Below are 18,399 nucleotides of genomic sequence, written 5' to 3'. Positions count from 1 at the left end.
TGGAGAAGAAACTGCTCAGAATATTTGAAACAACAAAACAAATGAAACTCTTTGAATGTGTTGAAGAAAAGATACAAGGAAATTGGAAATATTTTCAAATTTATTGGAAATACCAAAGTCCTTTGCATGAATGACTGTATTTATCAAATATTGTCAAGTGAGTTGTTAAGACAAGAATAAGAATGAGAAATGTGTTTCAGAGCAAGCTCTTACCTTAGAGTTTATCTGATTGACATACATGATAAATTTCAATTTTTGAATATCTAAAGAGGCACTGAGGTGGGTGCTTTTGGGAAAGTATACAAACATGTTGATTTTTATTCCATTTGCTTGTTCAATCAACATATATTTAGAGCACATCTACTTAAATCCAGACACTGTCTAAGCTGAGGGATTCAAAGATTAATAAGATGTAGTCCTTGCCCTTGAACAGTTCTCTCCGGTGGATGAGACAGACACATAAATGTAGAATATTGGATGCTAATATGTAAGTATGAAAAGAGACCATAACCTACAATCCGTTTCATTAATTTATTCAAAAACATTTATTGAGCATCTACAATATGCTAGGCACTAGTTCAGACACTGATGATACAACAGTGAACAAAACAGCCTCAGGGAACTTACATTCTGTTAGGAGAAGGCAGGCAATGAGCGCATACATCATTAAAATAAATAGAACATCATTTGTATTCAATTGCTAGGGAGAAAAATAAAATAGTAAAAGGGGGACAGTGTATGTGAGAAATGTGAGCTGCAATTTTAAATATGGTATTCAAGAAGACCTTACAGAGAAGGTGGTCATTATGCAAATTCTTGAAGCTGATGAACGGCTATCTGTTGAAATACCTAGTATGGAGTATCAATGCAGACAGAGGGAACAGCAAGTGGAAAAACCTCTGTGGATGGAGTTGGAGTAAACAAGAATATCAGGAATGAGGAGGAGAGAAGAAACAAAAAGCTAGATATATACATACATGCCTTGCAGGCCATTGTACATACATTTTCCTACTGAGTGAAATGGGAAGACATGATGGGTTTGGAGCGAGAGAATGACAGGGTTGCTGTTTCATAGATTAAATACATCAAAACATTCAAACAACTATCTTGTAATAGGACATTCTCCACATATTCAGATTATTTTGCCTAGTTACATAAAGCTTAAGGAGTTTGTGCTACTTGCCCGTTTCTATAACTCTTAAAAATAATTTGCCCCAGACTGATGATAATTTTGCAAAGAATGGACTATAGAATATAGACAAATTTGGTATTCAGTTTTTCATATAAAATACTAGATATAAAAAATTACAGAGGACCTAATATGTGCCAAGGGTGGGAGTAATGAGGTTTTTACCCTGCATGTACACACATACACATTTATAAAAGGTATGTGTATTGGTCTACCTGCTCATAGTGCAATTGAGCTTGTAAAATAACTTTTACTTTTTTGTATAATTAACTAATATGTGTTTGTTACTTGTCCATGAATATTTAGATCTTATCTCATGTTATTTGATTTATTGAGATATATTCTTTTATATACATATATATATAAATACCCATGTTTTTTTTCTGTTGTTAGTATTCTTCTACAATATCATTTCTAATGCCTGCATAAAGTTGAATTATGAATTCACCAGATTAATGTCAGTTATTTATTTTTTACTGAGACGGAGTCTTGCTCTGTTGTCAGGCTGGAGTGCAGTGGCATGATCTCAGCTCACTATGACCTCCGCCTCCTGGGTTCAAGAGATTCTCCTGCCTCAGTCTCCTGAGTAGTTGAGACTACAAGCATGTGGCATCACACTAAAAATTAGACTACAGCTAATTTTTGTATTTTCAGTAGAGATGGGGTTTCACCATGTTGGCCAGGATGGTCTTGATCTCTTGACCTCATGATCCACCTGCATTGGCCTCCCAAAGTGCTGAGATTACAGGTGTGAGCCACCATGCTTGGCCAATGTCAGTTATTAATCATCAGTTATCAATCAATCACCTGTTATAGGGCATATATGTTGTTTTATTTTTGTATGAACAACTTCAGAATGAACATATTTTTGGATACATTTGCAAACAAAAATATTGTTTTTTTAAAAAAATCAGAAATAAAGTTGATGACTCAGAGAATGCACATATTTACCATTTGGCTATTGCTATGGTTTGAATGTTTGTGTCCTCCCAAAATTTACATGTTAAAACCTAATCACCAATGTGAGGATATCATGAGGTGGGCCCTTTGATGGGTGATTAGATCATGAGGGCAGAACCTTCATAAATGGGATTAGTGCCCTTATTAAAGCGATCTGGAGGGCTGCATTGTCCCTTCTGCCATCTGAGGACACATCGAGAAGGCATCATCCATGGACTGGAGGGTGGATGCTCACCAGACACCAAATTTGCACATGTTTTAATCTTGGACTTCCCAACCACCAGAATTGGGAGCAGTAAATGGCTGCTGTTTATAAGCCACCCACTTTATGGCATTTTGTTATAGTAGTCAAATGGACTAAGAAAGCTATGTATTGCTCAACTGCCCTACCTACATACTGTACTAAGTTTTTACTCATTATAGAATCTTATGAACCTGTTAATTTTATTACACCCTCATTTCCTTAAAAAATCTTTACCAGTTTGATGTGTGAAAAACCCTATGTCATTATAATTTTTTGACAATGCTTTGAAAACTGGTTGAGTTGACTCAATTTTCACATTTTCATTAACTGCTTCTATTCCCTTTTTTGTGAGTTGGCCATTGATGCCCTTTATTTATTTGTATATCAATAGAAAGCTTTTCCCCTTAGGCTTTCTATACTCTCTGTCATGTTGAAAAATAGTAATGCTAAATAATGATCTGCATTGAAGTTTTAAGATAAAAATATGATAATTATTCCTAATATTTATTTACCTGCCATGTACTAGGTACTATGTTAGGCACAGAGGATAAAAATATAAGACCCACTAAAAACTAAAAAATATAAGACCCACTAAGGATCTTACAGTGTAGGGGTAGTGTAGGGGTAGGGGTAGTGGAAATTATGAAAACAAACTGCAGAACAAGAACAGCACATGATTCATTATTCAGGTGATTAAAAATTGATGATTATAATTTTATATAGGAAAACAGAAAGACACCCATTGACTGAGAGACGGAAATCCTTCTGGAGTGTAAGGTTTTCTTTCTGGCTTCTGATTAAAAACAGAGATCTGCCTTTTAAGTGCCACAACATGCTAAATAGCAATGATGTTAATATATGGTAGAAATGCACTATTTTGGTTTCTAATGGCACTTATGATTACCACCCAGGCTAGCATGCCCCAGAAATGACTGAGCCCATCTCCAGAAATCACTTGCCTTGGTTGATTTTCACACATTCAACCAAGTGAGTATATGAATATACAATTACACGTACATTGCAATCAGAGTAATACTGCGAAATACACATTTGATCATACTATTCTTCTGCTTTAAAAAACTTCCGGCTGGGCGCGGTGGCTCAAGCCTGTAATCCCAGCACTTTGGGAGGCCGAGACGGGCGGATCACGAGGTCAGGAGATCGAGACCATCCTGGCTAACATGGTGAAACCCCGTCTCTACTAAAAAATACAAAAAAATAGCCGGGCGAGGTGGCAGGCGCCTATAGTCCCAGCTACTCGGGAGGCTGAGGCAGGAGAATGGCGTAAACCCGGGAGGTGGAGCTTGCAGTGAGCTGAGATTCGGCCACTGCACTCCAGCCTGGGCGACAGAGTGAGACTCTGTCTCAGAGGAAAAAAAAAAAAAAAAAAAAAAAAAAAAAAAAAAAAACTTCCATGGCTTCCCATTTCTTAGCGAATAAAGTTCAAAGCCCTAAACAAAGACTAAAGAAAACATGGCATGCTTATCTCTGCAGCTTCACCCTGGGTCACTCTTGCACTAGTTGCTTAAACTCCAGCCATCAGGGCCTTCTTTCCGTGTTATCAGGATATCTCTGACCCTGGAGCTTTTAGGCTTTGCTCTCCTTTCCTGGAAGTCTTTTAATAACCTCCTTTTGCCCTTTTAACTCTTACATTGTCCTTTAGGTCTCAGCAGTAAGGCCATTCCCTCAAGGACTCCATTGATTTCCCAGGACCCTCTACTATAACAGCCTTTTCTCATTGATGTTGCTATTTGCAGTAAATATATTTTTGTGTGATTATTTTGCAAATGTCCATCTCCCTAACTCATCTGCAAAGCACAGGAGAATAGAGTTCACTTTTATTTTACTCATCATAGTACTTCTAGTGTTTTTCACTGAACCTAGCATGTGTTCGGCACATAATTATCAGTGATAAGAATGAATGAACAAATACAGAAATATCTCAGAACAATGAAATAAATGATGAGATTTTAAAATATAAGTTAATTTTTATGTCGAGGCATGATGATAAATAAGCATGCACATTTTACATGCAGTATAGTCTATTCATTAATCAACACACAACGGTAACAATGAAGCTTAGGTTCACTAGGAAGCAGACTTTGCAATAGAAATGTGTGTGCAGGAAGTATGTTCATTGTGTAGTGCTGTCTGGATGAGGCCCAGTGAGAGCAAGGAAATAAAGCAGGATGGACAAAGGGAGAAGCTGAACTCTACTGAAGTCCCAACGTATGTCCCAGCTAATCCCTTGAGGGACCTCTGAAGGTGGGATGGCCCCTAAAGGGTGTCTTGAATTGAGGTAAGGGCCCAGCCTTTAAATTCCCACATCAGCTGCAATTGGATATCTGCTACCCCAGGAAAGGGCTTGAACTTTGAGTGAGATGGCTCTCTTAGCCAGGGGCAATTTCCAGAGAGGGACTCAGCCAACAGCTGTCAACCACTAACAATCCCAGGAGCTGAGAGAATGAGTGCCTCAGTTTTGAATGGGTTGGGGGATGGGTGGTGATCTGTGAAGCACATCATAACATCTGCTACAGATAACCAAAAGGGACAATACATACTTTAAGGCAAGGATATGAAGAACTTGCTCAGATGTAAATGAACTAGAAATTAAAAAACAATAAAATTCCAGCAATAAAACAAGAAACCACTTTAAATGCCAGCTCTTGGATTTACGTCAATTTTTGATGGTGAGAGGAAACCAACAAGGCCAAGGAAAAGACCTCTAAGTAGTGAGGCAAATTATTTCAGGGGACATTCATTCTAAAGGATGGTTTCCCCACCAATTTAAGTTAGGTAAGTCTATAAACCTCCCACTGACACTCCTTTTTACCCAAAATTTTTCATAGGCAATCATGTATTAATAGCATTTTTCTAGAACGTGGGCATTGAAAGATTATATTTTTAAATTTGTAATATTTGATTTATATGACACTGTGCAATTTACAAAACACTATTGCATACATGCTGACATCTGACTCTGATAAAAATCCATTCAGCTAAACCACTCATTCAAAATCACTAAGCGGCAATTTTTGTTTTTCACTTAGTGGCTAAAGGTTTGTGGTAATAGACACAATGTCTTTATTGTCCACTGAGATGTCATTGATGCTTATCACAGTGTCTGAAACAATTGCACTCAATAAATAATTGCTAAATAAATTTATGGGAGAGGTTTGAAGTTTCTCCATGTTACCTGTGCTTTTTATGGCATTTACATAATACATCCTGATATATTGCATAGCTATATATACAATATGATACACATGTTGTTGAGCACATTATACTGTTTGTTCCATGAAATATGAACCAACGTATTCCTTATGGTCTTTTTAACGGGAATGCTGGAAATATCTGGGCCTAACTGATCTTTAGTCATTATCCTACTGGTCAATATGGGTAGGAATTAATTTGGCCCTTGAAAATCAGATAGTGGAAAAAATGCATCTCATGATCATTCGGCCTCTGACTTTTTGAGAGGAAATCATTTTCAAAGAAGTGTCCCCCCCAAAAAAATCTTTTAATGCTACACTGCAAAGGGAAAATAAAGGCATATGGAAATCTGAATTATTATTGTGTTTCTAAATTTGTAATATTGAATAACTTTTTAGATGTGAAATTAAAGATGACTCATAAGCCCTACTTCTGACTTTGGTAGTAATAATATTCATTTATGTACTGTAAACTATTAGGTCGAAAGATAAGCTGTCTCTCCAAAGCCTACAAAAAATTAATGTGGAACACCTGATATTTCACTGTGCTTCCAGATGGAGGGACAGCTTGACAAATGCCATCATAATTTACAACTTTTAAAAAGTGTGGTGCAAACGCATTTGCAGTAAACTTTAAACAGCTTGGATTATTTACAGGTACAACTGTGTTTAATGTGCAATTTCAATGAATTTAAAATATTATTAGATTCAATCACTGATCACAGAGCATAGGTGTGGCACATGAGCAATGTGATTAGATGCCTTAATTAATAAGTCAGAACAGGATACATCTGTTTGATCAAGTTGGGGGGATGGTAAATAGCATTTGAATTTTATATTTGATTATTGACTATCACCGATGAAACTTATCTTTGGAAAACCAGTATATTTTGGACTTATCCTCCACGGTTGCTTAGGAGAATTATAATAACAGAAAACGAATATGAAAATACACTGTACAACTCTTAAGGATAAATTGGATTCTTGTACACATAAATGATCAACTGCTAACTGATAAGATTTATGTTAAAGTGTAACCTGAAAGAGCAATAAACAATAAGCAATAATCCCTCCCTGTAGGTTAGGAAATTGGACATTGAACCTGACTGATTAAATTGTAGAAGAAATCATGTGTATTATAATTATACATATTTGTAAATTTATATATGTTTATATGTGCATATCTTTTCTCAATATATACATATGTGTGTATATGTATGTATGTATTTGGGTGTTTATATGTGTGTTTATATATTTAGACTGATAGGGAAATAGATATCGATCTCTCTCTCTCTCTCTCTCTCTCTCTCTCTCCCCAGGAGGATCTAGAGTAAGTGGGTAAGGTGTGGTTGTAGGGAGATGCAGGAACATCTGACTTTGGAACGTTACTCCATGAAATGGTAAGTAGTTATTTTGACCCATTTTAACTACAAGTTCATTGATAGGTATTGTGACCTATTTCTTAGCAATAAGCAGGACAAAGAGAATATGTGATGCAGTGAAACTAAAGTTTCTAAAATGAACTGCTCAGTGTATACACGAATGTACTCTGTTCATTCAATCACCAAGTGTTCTTGGTGTCTTATGTTTCAGTCCTGAGCTAGGAACTGAGTATCCAGTAAACAACAAAAGTAGACATAGGCCCCCTCTTTCTGGAGTTTCCTCTCTAAGCAGAAGACATACAATAAACAAGTGACATTCAAATAAATATTTAAACAACATTTGAGACGTCTATGAAGACGAAATAGAATGAAAAAGACAGAGTGGGTGTAATTTTGTTGGTGATGGGGATAGATCAGAAAGACTCCAGAGAGATCTAAATGATAAGTAGAAGGGGAAGAAGAGCTCCAAGTGGAAGGCAATGTGCAAAGGTAGAGAAGTGGATGGAGGAGGAAAAGATTACCTTGTGGTTGGAACATAATGAGTCAGGGCAAGAGTGGCAGAGAAGAGAGGTAGAGCAGGTCATTCAGAGGTCACTAGGGAGTTTGTATAATATTCTGACTGCAATGAACCATTGAAGGATTTATACCATGGGTACCTGGGTGTGTGGATGTATCTTTGTATGGCATGAGCCAGTTAATACTTTTTAAAGCTCAATCTGGTGTGGAGAAACTGGAATACCAGTAGCTTGGACCACGGTGGATGCAGTGAAATGGAGAAATTAATGATTCAAAATCTATTTGGGAGGTTGACTCCTCAGAGTTTGGGCATAGATTAAATGAGGCAATGAGGATAAAGGAGTCAAAGATGATTCTAAGGTTTCCATTTAACTTTCTAGTGTCTCTTAATATTTGATTCAAGAAAAATGTATCCATCTCTTAGTAAGTTCCAGGTCTGGAAGGCAATCTGATGGTTCAGAGAAGCCTTCTCAACCACTCAAGGTACCCATGCCCTAGCTATTCTGTCCTATTATTCTTTCATCTTACAAGCAGGCATCACATTTTGCTTACTTGCTTATTCTGAGTATAATCTCCATGAGAGTGATGTGTATTCCTGAAGATTATATCCGGAGAACCTAGCACAGTGTCTGTGACTGGCATATTGAAAATGCTCAATAAACATATTTGTTGAATAAAGCGATGAATGACCTAATGAAAAAATAATAAGGGAAAAATACCTGACTCCAAGGTGTCACTGTCTAGCCAAAAGCATGAAGGAGTGCCGCAAATGTCCTAACAGAAAGTGTTATGGTAGAAGAGATGTGGGATGCATCTAACGGGGGTGGGACGGGAAGAAAAGGAGAGAGGTCTGGAGTACAGAGATCCTCAAAAACAAGGTGAATGTTTTCTGGATTGGGACCAACTCTACAGGAAATCTCTCCCTTTTCCTCAGCAAGCTCTGGAGCAAAAATGAAGAGCAACTTTTCAAAAGAGCTTCACATTTTAGAATAAAAATATATTTTTAAAAATGACCATTAAAATGGGATTTTCCTGCAAAAAGACAACCTTGATTATGTACCACCTGCGGCACTTCCTGTATGCTGCTGCGGGCTGTGGATGTTTTTGCTCGCCTCCCTCCCCTCCCCGCAGGGACTGTGAACTCTCTGAAGACCCATGCTCTGTTATCCTCCACTGCAGTTCAAACCCCGCCCGCCTACTTGGTGGATGGATGGAGGAACATCTACTACTTCATCCCTGAGGAGTTCCTGAAGATGCAGTTGCCCCTCCGACAATGTATCTACATCTCGCGGGGTTTGTGTCGAAGAAAAGAAAAAGTGCAAGCTGTTGCTTGGAGCGCGGACTGCTTTTACCTTTAATCCCGGGGATCCCTCGTATCTGGCCCCGCCTGCCTAGCTCAGTTTTTAGCAGTTTAGAGAGTAAAGGCCAGTCCCCGGAGCGGGTGCTGTACTCCCTCCCTCCCTTCCGCTTGCAGAAAGAAAACAAGCTTCCAGGCTGGGGCGCGGAGCGGGCTGAACTGGGAAGGCCGGACTGCGGCTGCTGTGCCTGGCGCGGGAGCCGCAGGACCGAGCGCGCAGCCCCGCCCCGGGGGCGTTGCCGCCCCGCGCCCGCTCCGCGCCCGCTCCGCCCCCGCGCCGCCGTCCCTAGTCTGCCTATTTTCTACTCGCGCTCCGGCTGCTGTCACTTGGCTCTCTGGCTGGAGCTTGAGGACGCAAGGAGGGTCTGTCACTGGCAGACTTGAGACTGTAGGCACTGCCATGGCCCCTGTGCTCAGTAAGGACTCGGCGGACATCGAGGTACGGACTTCGCCTGGTTCGTCGGTGGTGGCGGGATGGTGGGGGGTGCCCTGCTGGTCGGTGCCGGGGAGGTCCCCGCGGCCACCGCGGCCTGGAGAGTGAGAGACGCGGGAAAGTTTCCCCCGTGGGAGATCTGCGGGGGAGGCGGAAGAGCGCGGAGCCAGAGACCCGCGTGGGCAGGCGGGGAGCGAAGGGGAGGACTTTCCGCAACTGGAGGGGGTGCTCTTTGCGTCGGGACCTGTTTACTTCGGAAGAGATTTCAGGAATCATGTCTTGTCCTGCCCCGAATGTCAGTGACTGAAGAAGCACCGGAATTCCAGAGAGGTGGACTCTAGGGGGTAGGAGCTCCTGTTTCCCACACGTTTTACCCCTTCACCTCCTGTATGTCGTTTCTGGACACCTCTCCACTGCCCCCATCTGCAGTAGCTGAATCCTGCTGTTTGCAAAGGTGAAATATAGAAATAAAACATCTGTGTGTCAGCTGTAGCAGTCGCCTCTAGCCATAGTATTATTTATGAAATAATTTAACATGGAGAGAGTGGAACAAAGTATTCAGAACATGAAAAATGCAGTGCCCTCAGAAAAACAAATTGTATTTTTCTCTCCTCTCAACGGTTTTTGATTCCCTCTTGCACTCCGTTTCTGTTAAAAAGAAAAAAATCATTTTTTTTTTTTTTTTTTTTCTGTAAATAAGGTCCTACCTGAAACGACATGGCATTGCCTTTCTCTCTAGTACCTTAATACATGCGATGAAAAGGATTTAATTATAAACAGTGATTTTACACATACTAAACCAAAGTCAGCACTTTTGAGCTAAGACAAACTGCTTTTTAGTTTTCCGTTTTGTTTGGGGCTTTTCTTTATTTGAGTCTTCTACTCTGGTAGAAAATTATGTGTGTGTGTGTGTGTTTTCTTTAGAAATAACAAAATTTTCCTTTCGTCAGTCCTTTTGGCGGCTTAAGTAAAAGTTTTGCAAACCACCTGTTTGCAAAATAGCTGCTGTGGCCACATTTTGCCTCTGTAATTGATTGAAGAAACTTTATATTCTGGGAGGAGGTAGTCCTGTTTTCTCCAGGCTCCGTAACTTGGTTTGAAAAATCATTTTAGTAACAAGAGCCAAAGTGTATTATGTAGACATCTCTAGTTAGTTTACTTTTGGTTTCTGTTATGGAGAGTTGACTTTTTGATATTGAGCAATATGATATATTTAGCAGATATTTGTTCATCTGTGTGCAGGATAAGAGATACTTGTCTTTTTCTGTATTTCATTTAGGGTAGTCTATTCCTTTTTGGTCCTTGTGACTTTGACTTAACTTTTTTTTTTTTTTTTAATAAGTTGAAAAACAAACTTTTGGCAGTATTACGGCAGTATTGATTTCAGATATCAGAGTTGTCTTAGGATGGGTGGCTTTTGGCTGTTTAATTTCAGAATAGTGTGTTATCTGCTTAACTGATTTCTTTCTCTGCAGTTGTCTTTGAAATCAGTTCTTACATTCTACTGAGGAGAAAGATGCCAGTGAAACATTGAATGCCCAGCTTGATTTCATATATTGTTTCAACTAAGAACATTTAAGAATCACATCCTTTCCACTCCCTCCACTGAATTCAACTTTAGTCCACACGGCCAGTTTGCCTAATACTACTTTTAGTCTAGATTCCTGGTGTTCAAACACCTTCAGCTCTTATGTAGTTCATATGTGCAACACTTTAATCAGTAACATCTTTCATCACTCACAGCACCTTACTTTTCCCTCAAAGTAATACCCGTGATTCATGAGCTGAAACACCATGAAAGAGCATGAAATTAATCATTAAAATATAATGCAGTGAGGAAAAATACATTAAGCCTAGGGGAGCACATTCAAGCATAAATGCCTCAGTTGATCCTCTTGACTCACCAAAGTTCATTTTTGTGTTGAAGAAGTAGAATGAATTATAAAGGCTCAGTTTTCCATCAAATTTGAATGCTGTTCTTGAACAAATTCATTACAACCATTGTCTAGAGATTGATCTGATTGTGATCATTGTTTTAGCTTCAAATACATGGATAAGCAAGTAATATTTTTAAAATATTGGTATGAAGCGGTTAATGAATGTGATAAGAACACATTGATAAATGTGAAAAGTACTTGACAATTGTTAAAAGAACAGAAGGTGATAACAACCTACTCTAATAGTAACTGACTTTTCTCTATGAGCTAACTACAGAACCTCATGTTTCAGTGAAACAGCCAAGAAATATCTTTGTTTCTGGTGGAAAAGTTATTGAGGTATATATAAAGGTGCTTTGTGTGCTTATTTCATAATTTCTAGTCTGAATCCAATATTCCATCAGGATTTGAGGGTTAGGAACATGGAAAACAATCAGATCACCAAAATCCATAGCTGGAATATCCATGGACTGGGAGATAGGCAAGGATAGGATATGTTACTTGGTGATAGGACCTAGCTCATCTACTCAGAATTGTTGTTGTTGTAATCATAGAAGTTGCATGAAAAATCAAGTTTTTTTCAGGTATATTAATGTGGTTCAGAGCCTGGCTTCTGAAACCAACTGCCTCTGATTGAGGTCTAACTTTAAGCTGTGTGTTTGGGCAAGTTACCTACCCTCTCTGAATTGCACATGGAAAATCTGCTAAGGAAAATAATAATAGTAAGGATAATCAACAAATGTCATAAGTTGACAACATCTTGTTGGAAAAAAAGGCCAACATGTTAAAAAATAAAGATAACAGAAAAATATATCTTATTCTCAGGAAAATCACTTCCAATGAAATGATTAGCATTTTAAAGTCCATTAATAGTACTTATATGCTTTTAGAAGATATTTTGCTTTGTGAGCATGCTGTTTGGATACAGTCTGAATTTTGTCAACGATGACTTTAATACAGACTCTCCTGGGATTGTTTCAAAGAAGGTTAGAGTTGGACATTGGTCGCTTTCCCAGGCCTCAGCAGTAACTTCACAGTACTTCATTCAGATTGAATTGACAACCAGTGTATTGTGAATATCTGCACATTTGAAAGGAAATGAGAATTATTTTGAAAGAGTTCTCTTTTGTTCAAGACCTTGTTCCCCTCTACTGGCAAGGATAATGAGAATAGACTTTGAAAGCATATATCTAAACGAAAATGTATGCAGCTGCAGCAAACTTTTAACTATTTGAATACTAGTAATTTTGATAAATATTTAGAGCCAAACCAAGTTGCTGTCTGTTACTCTACCGCTCCCACAGTCACAATCACAAGGTCCATCCCTTGAATTATCAGTTAGTGAATGTTAGAGGGTTATAAACTCAATTCACATTTACCCTGAATGAAAAGGGGATTTTAGTCCATTGTCCACAAAATCAAATGCATTTTGAGTCAAACAGAAATGGTTTCTGAATTGCTGATACTATGACTTCTATTCATTGAAAAGGTAATTGGGAATTTTCTGTATGATTAACTAGGAAAATGAGATTAAAAATAGTGAATTTGGAAAATAGAAGCATAATGGGAAAGACTTGGAGAAAGTGGACTTTACAAATTTTGCAACAAGAAGAATCATGGGTTATGAATTGGCAGAGATGGCAAAAAAATTTTCAGAACACCCTTTATCATAATTGCCTTTGCTGCTGGGGAGGAAGAAGAAGAATGGATCCAAAAAAGACAATAAAGATTCTACTTTACAGAAAGCCATGAGTTGTTTGTTTATTTAAATGGCTATGTTTTTACTGAATGTCTAAGTAACAGTCATTTCTTTTCTCCTTCCTTTTATTGATTGGGCACTGCAGATCTTATGGAAATGTATTCTTAAATAATTAAGACTTTTAAAGCTTTAACTTTTTAAACCTATTTTGTGAGTTAGAGTTGTTGAAAACATCCTTGTACTTCCTACTTTAAGCTGTTTTGTGGGACATAGTTTTACTTTGAAGTGTTTCTCCTTTCTAAGGAGTTTAGCTGGACGGTAGAAATGTTTCTGATTATCTGATTTGAGGAGTCACTGATTCTAATGGTAGCTTCCTGTAGTTTTAAGGTACTGCATATTTCTATAGTTGAGCATGTTGATATGTATTTCAGTGCAGTTTTTTAAAATAGAGATGGGGGGTCTCAGTATATTGCCCAGGCTGGCCTTGTACTCTTGGGCTCAAGTGAACCTTTCAGCTTGGCCCACCAAAGTTCTGGGCAGTTTAACGAAAAATTCCATCCCTTGAACATGAATTCAGATGAACAGTTTTGGTAGTTCAATTAAAATCTGTGAGATTAATGACTAATGATGGATCTTGATGGAGGGTGATTTTTAGATTGGATCTGCTTAGTCTTAATGATAGCAAATGATGTTGACTGATTGCTTAATTGTAAAGTGCTGGAATTCAGTAGCCTCCTTTGTTACATTCTAGAAGAAAAATTTACTTTAAAAAAGATGAATATTAACAGTAAGGAATTGATAAGGACACTGAGAAGATCTAGAGTGAAAATACTGATGCAGTTATGGAAGATCTTTAAGCTATCATACTTTTCTTTAACTATTTGAATACAGTATCTTACTGAACTCTGTATAAACTCGCAACAACACAAGGGCTGAAAGCTGGAACTCCTAGTAAAATAAAGATGTCTGATCACTGTGGGAGAATTCTGATAATTAGCATAAATATAAGTGATGGTTTGGAACACTAAAACTAAAAGACAGTGAGACTGAAAAAAGATTGTCATAGAAAATCATGACAAAGAAAATCTGATGAGAGATTTGATATAATCCATGCTTCAATACAGCTAAAGAGGAGATCAAAAAGCAGGATTGGCCAATTTATTTTTCTGCCTCTCTGCTGTATGGATGCATGACAAATATGTTGCAGAGCCCTTCAGTCCTTAAAATTGTAAAGAAAATTTTATTTTGTTTATATTCTACCTTAATTAAAAATATTTAATAAAGCATTGTAAGATTATACCTTTATCTATAATTGAGACTTTGATTTTAAAATGTGACATGTTTACCTTCTGGACTTCATTTGCTCATAATCCTCCATATCAAGACAGAAGGTGTTTTTGGCCTCAAATATCAATCGTGTGGGTGTTCACTGATATCCTGGAGCCAATTATACTACTGAGATAACTCTTAATAGGATTATGCCTTTCCTGTGGTTTATAATTATTACTGCTTCCATTGCTTTTAATTAAAATGTTACACTAGTAGATATGAAACATCTGCATTTAAACTCAACATATAACTTTTAGCCAGTTCACCATGAATACATATGTATTTATATGTATTGATGTCAGGAATTGAGTACTTTTGTATGAAGTTATTTATTTTGTATTTCCCCAAATCAAGCTTCATTTCATGGTTAGTACAAAAAGAAAACATTGGATTTAAACAGACCTAGGTTAAAATCCTGTCACTCTTTTATTTTATTTGTATGACTGTGGTCAACTTCTTTCTTGGACTGTCATTTTTTCTTCTGTGAATTGAATTTAATCCTATGTATTTCATGCAGTAGCTGTAACGATTAATTGGAGTCACATACACAGAATGTTTCAGACAGCATTTGTCACGTAAATATATGCTTTTTAAATTGGTTACACTTATTTTAAATGTTATTACTGCATCTATCATGTATACTATATGAACATCAATTGGCAAGAATTTATTTTTACTCCAGTAATCAACTAGTGGTATTGAAGTCTGTTAGAATCTATGAGAAAGGGAAGAGTTAATGAAGTTAAAAGAATTATGAAAGAGGTGCATTGTAGATTCATAAATGTTGCATATATCTATTATGAAAAAGTTACTGAATTAACATTTGTCAATATTATGAGGGAGATTGGGGAGTTTCTGAAATTCAGATCAATTTAAAGAGACCCATTTCATTTCATTTCTGTTTAAAAATATGTTTTTAGTACCGGTTGTACTGCCAGCCCACTGGTGTAATTTTCAGGTGATACAAAGGAACTATATGGCCTAGGTTTTGTTTATACAAGACTATTCACATCTATTACATAGGTTAGTGAGATTCAAATCCAGGCTGGCCCCTATCCTTACTTTTTTTACTGTAACATAAATATGGATTGATTCTTCTGCGTTTTTCTGAGTGTTTTTGAGACTAGGTCAGGGCTAGTGCATAGGTGAATTTTTTTTTTTTTTTTGGCATTCTCATAGAAATGTAGAAGGCAGTTGACATTAATTTTTTCTGAAAAGAAATTCCTACATAATTAAAACAAACCCCTATATTTCCGTGTGCTAACTGGAGTAAACTTATCTTCTCTCTAAGCAAACATACTAGCTTCAAAGACAATTTTTTTCTAAACTTTTAAGCATCCCTAAACACACTGCATTTGCTTATGAATAACTCTTTTACCTCCTAGGAAAGGAAAGAGTTGGTTGGAGATAACCTATTTTGCACCAGGAAAAGGTAAAGTGTGATCTTACCGAGAGATGGCTCATATATTAAACTTTTTATACTAGTTATAATAATTTCATTTCTTTGAGAATTTTACCTTGGCTACATAACAACATTTTTGCTAGACTTTACCTCCATCATAATAATTAAAGAGATAATCTGTATCCCTACCTCCCAGGTGCTTGGAAATTGATATTATAAGCACTTATGAATGTCCCCTTGAGGCACTCTTGACTGGGCCACTTTGAAGAAAAATCTCTTCATCAATAATTAATCCCTGAGGGCCACTTCTCAGGGGACCCACACAAAATTACATGTCAACTCCTGGCCTGATTTATATAGGAGGTGATCATGGATGAAGCCCTGACTGCACTTCCTCCTCCCCCCATGTTTTATCCCTCACCTCTCTCTGCTGGTTCTCCTCCGCCTCCACTCCTCAAAACCCCCAGCACTTTTACTGCTCTCCAAAAACTTTATCCTCCAACTTACAACTCAGTGTACCTACCCAAGATTGACTCACCAGGTAGATCTTAATTTTTATGAAATTCTTTAAGACTGACATGAAAAATTGTAATGTGATAAAATTTATAAAAATGTTACCATGCCTAATGAAAAGGTCATGTGAAAATTGCCAGCAAAATAGTAGAATATATATTTACTATTTGTCAATTAAAATGAGTACATTTCCCAAGATACAGGATAAGCCTGGGGATAATTTTTCTTCATGCCATAGATGCCTTGCTGTCTGACCTTGTGGGAATCATTCAGCCACTGTGAAGTTTGCTGATTCTTCAGTGAATTTCGTATTGATGAGTCTTTTAAGGATGGTTTGAAATAAAACATGGCAATGGTGAAATTGTTTGGAAATGTGACCTGGTGTGTGATCATATTAAGGAAATGCAGAGATCTTAGCTCCTCAATTTACAAACTTGGTAGGTCTGAGTGTACTATTTATACCAGCTATGTGAATTTGATATACTTATTCACCTGATTTTAAACTTTTTATATGTCTGCTTGCTGCCTTTTCTTTTTTAATCTAATGGACAAGCTAAATCTAAATTTCACCTGAGAATACAAAAAAAGTTCAATCCTACTTTATATTGCTGGAGTTCTGTGTAAGGGTGATCTGGAATTAATAAATTTACATTTTGTATGTTTTGGATTATGCTGTCTTTAACTAGAAATTAATACCAGAGATTCAAAAAAAGGAGATGGGACTCTATGCCAGTTTCTTCAGTGTGTTTGTTGATTGATGATTGTAGATGAAAACTGTGGCATAAGCAATGGGGTCCCCAGAATTCAAGCTATACTAATCTGACTCCTTGTGCCACAGTGGACCTGAGAGCTTTGCGGGGCCTTCTTTCAGATGTCTCTCTATGCCAAACATTGAAGAGTGCTGGGGTAAAAATTGAAACTTCTTCACAGTTCAAAGAAGAAAGGCATTCAGTTCCCCTCACAGATCCCTAGGGCTAACGCGTGTTACCATTCACCACAAAATGTTCATTCCTGTTAACTTTTAGTGTAACCGTAGTGTAATAAAGGTGTTAACTTTTATTATGCTTTAGTTTTCATGATTATTACAGAAGATTTAAAAAATGCAGAAAACTAAAATCAAAAGTTGACCCCAAAAGTACACAGTCATCCCACTCAAGTCATCCATGTAATATTGTTGTAGTACGTTTCTTTCCTGTGCACCAGGTAATTTTTCCCTAAATACTTTGAGTCATACATAATTTGATATTTGTTTTCTTGTCCTATCAAAAGCATTTCTTCGCATTCTTATTAACTTCACTTTTAAGTCACAGCATAACATTCCTTGTGGGTGGAGATATCAAAATGTATTCAAGTCTCCCTCTTACTATCAGGCATTTACCTTGTTTTTTAGTAGTCAGTTATTAAGAACAATGTTTCAGCACAATTTTTTTTTATTTGCTTAAAGCATTGTGCTGGAAATACACTTGAGAGTGTTGGCTCAATGATATATAGTGCATTTCGGTTCTGCCCTTCTCACCTGTGTGCTTCAACTGAATTAAGTGTCTTTGAAAATATGTTTTAAAAAAGGAAAAGGGGGCCACTTTGGGGTGCAAAGACAGAAAGGGCAAAATAGAAATGGAACCAATTACTCATTTGCCTCATCTTCCTAACACTGATTCTAGGTAATAGAACAGGCAGGCATCTGGATCTAGTTCCCTTTGATAGGGATGTGATTTCCTTTTAACTCAGGGCTGATAATAGCGTTTCTTTCTAGAGAATGGCTTGACAGCCTGCATGGTTCCTTATTTTTTCCGCCCTGGAGAAAAGGAAGAGTGAGGTTGAGCCTCAGGTTGTTATCTTGGATGGAACATTCATAAATCTCAGATTGTGGTCGTGAATGGATAAATCTCAGGTTGTTATCTAGAATGAGTAAATGTAATACTAACTGCAGCTGTCTCATCATGTGATGGAAACTTTTATATTATCCCAGCCTTCCCACCCTCACCCCAAGAACAGACCACTCTGGCAGACCAGATTCTCAAAGAATTATTTTATCCTAGCCTGCCTTTATTTTAGAAGTATGGGTTGTCATGTGTGTGCATGTGCATATGCACAAGCATGTGTGTGTACATTTTCCTTTTTTTCCTTCCTGGTACTCAGAGAAGAAAGGGTCCATGAGTGTAACTACTTTTGACTCAACACATTTTTCTCCCACATACAAATTAAATGAAGCAAAACATACTTCTT

The 18,399-nt window shown here is 37.4% G+C and overlaps 1 protein-coding gene across 3 annotated transcripts in view; it reads left to right on the top strand.

Annotated features, from left to right (window-relative positions):
• The first annotated feature begins 9,123 nt into the window (after positions 1–9,123).
• DPYD (dihydropyrimidine dehydrogenase) overlaps positions 9,124–18,399 on the top strand; it is an 861,482-nt gene continuing 852,206 nt past the window's right edge. For 2 of the 3 annotated variants that reach the window (XM_050807361.1, XM_050807352.1), the window contains exons 1-2: positions 9,254–9,299; positions 9,594–9,747. Coding sequence is in view for 1 of the 3 variants with exons in the window: in XM_050807345.1 (XP_050663302.1) it covers positions 9,261–9,299 (39 nt within the window). In the remaining 2 variants the exon portion in view is untranslated. Of the gene's footprint in view, positions 9,300–9,593; positions 9,748–18,399 lie in introns of all 3 variants that reach the window. The other variant, XM_050807345.1, reaches the window with a different exon arrangement.

This window comes from Macaca thibetana, chromosome 1 (assembly GCF_024542745.1).
Source record: "Macaca thibetana thibetana isolate TM-01 chromosome 1, ASM2454274v1, whole genome shotgun sequence".
NCBI classification, from domain to species: Eukaryota; Metazoa; Chordata; class Mammalia; order Primates; family Cercopithecidae; genus Macaca; species Macaca thibetana.
The sequence above is the reverse complement of the archived record's forward strand: the minus strand, read 5'-3'. Positions and strand labels throughout refer to the sequence as shown.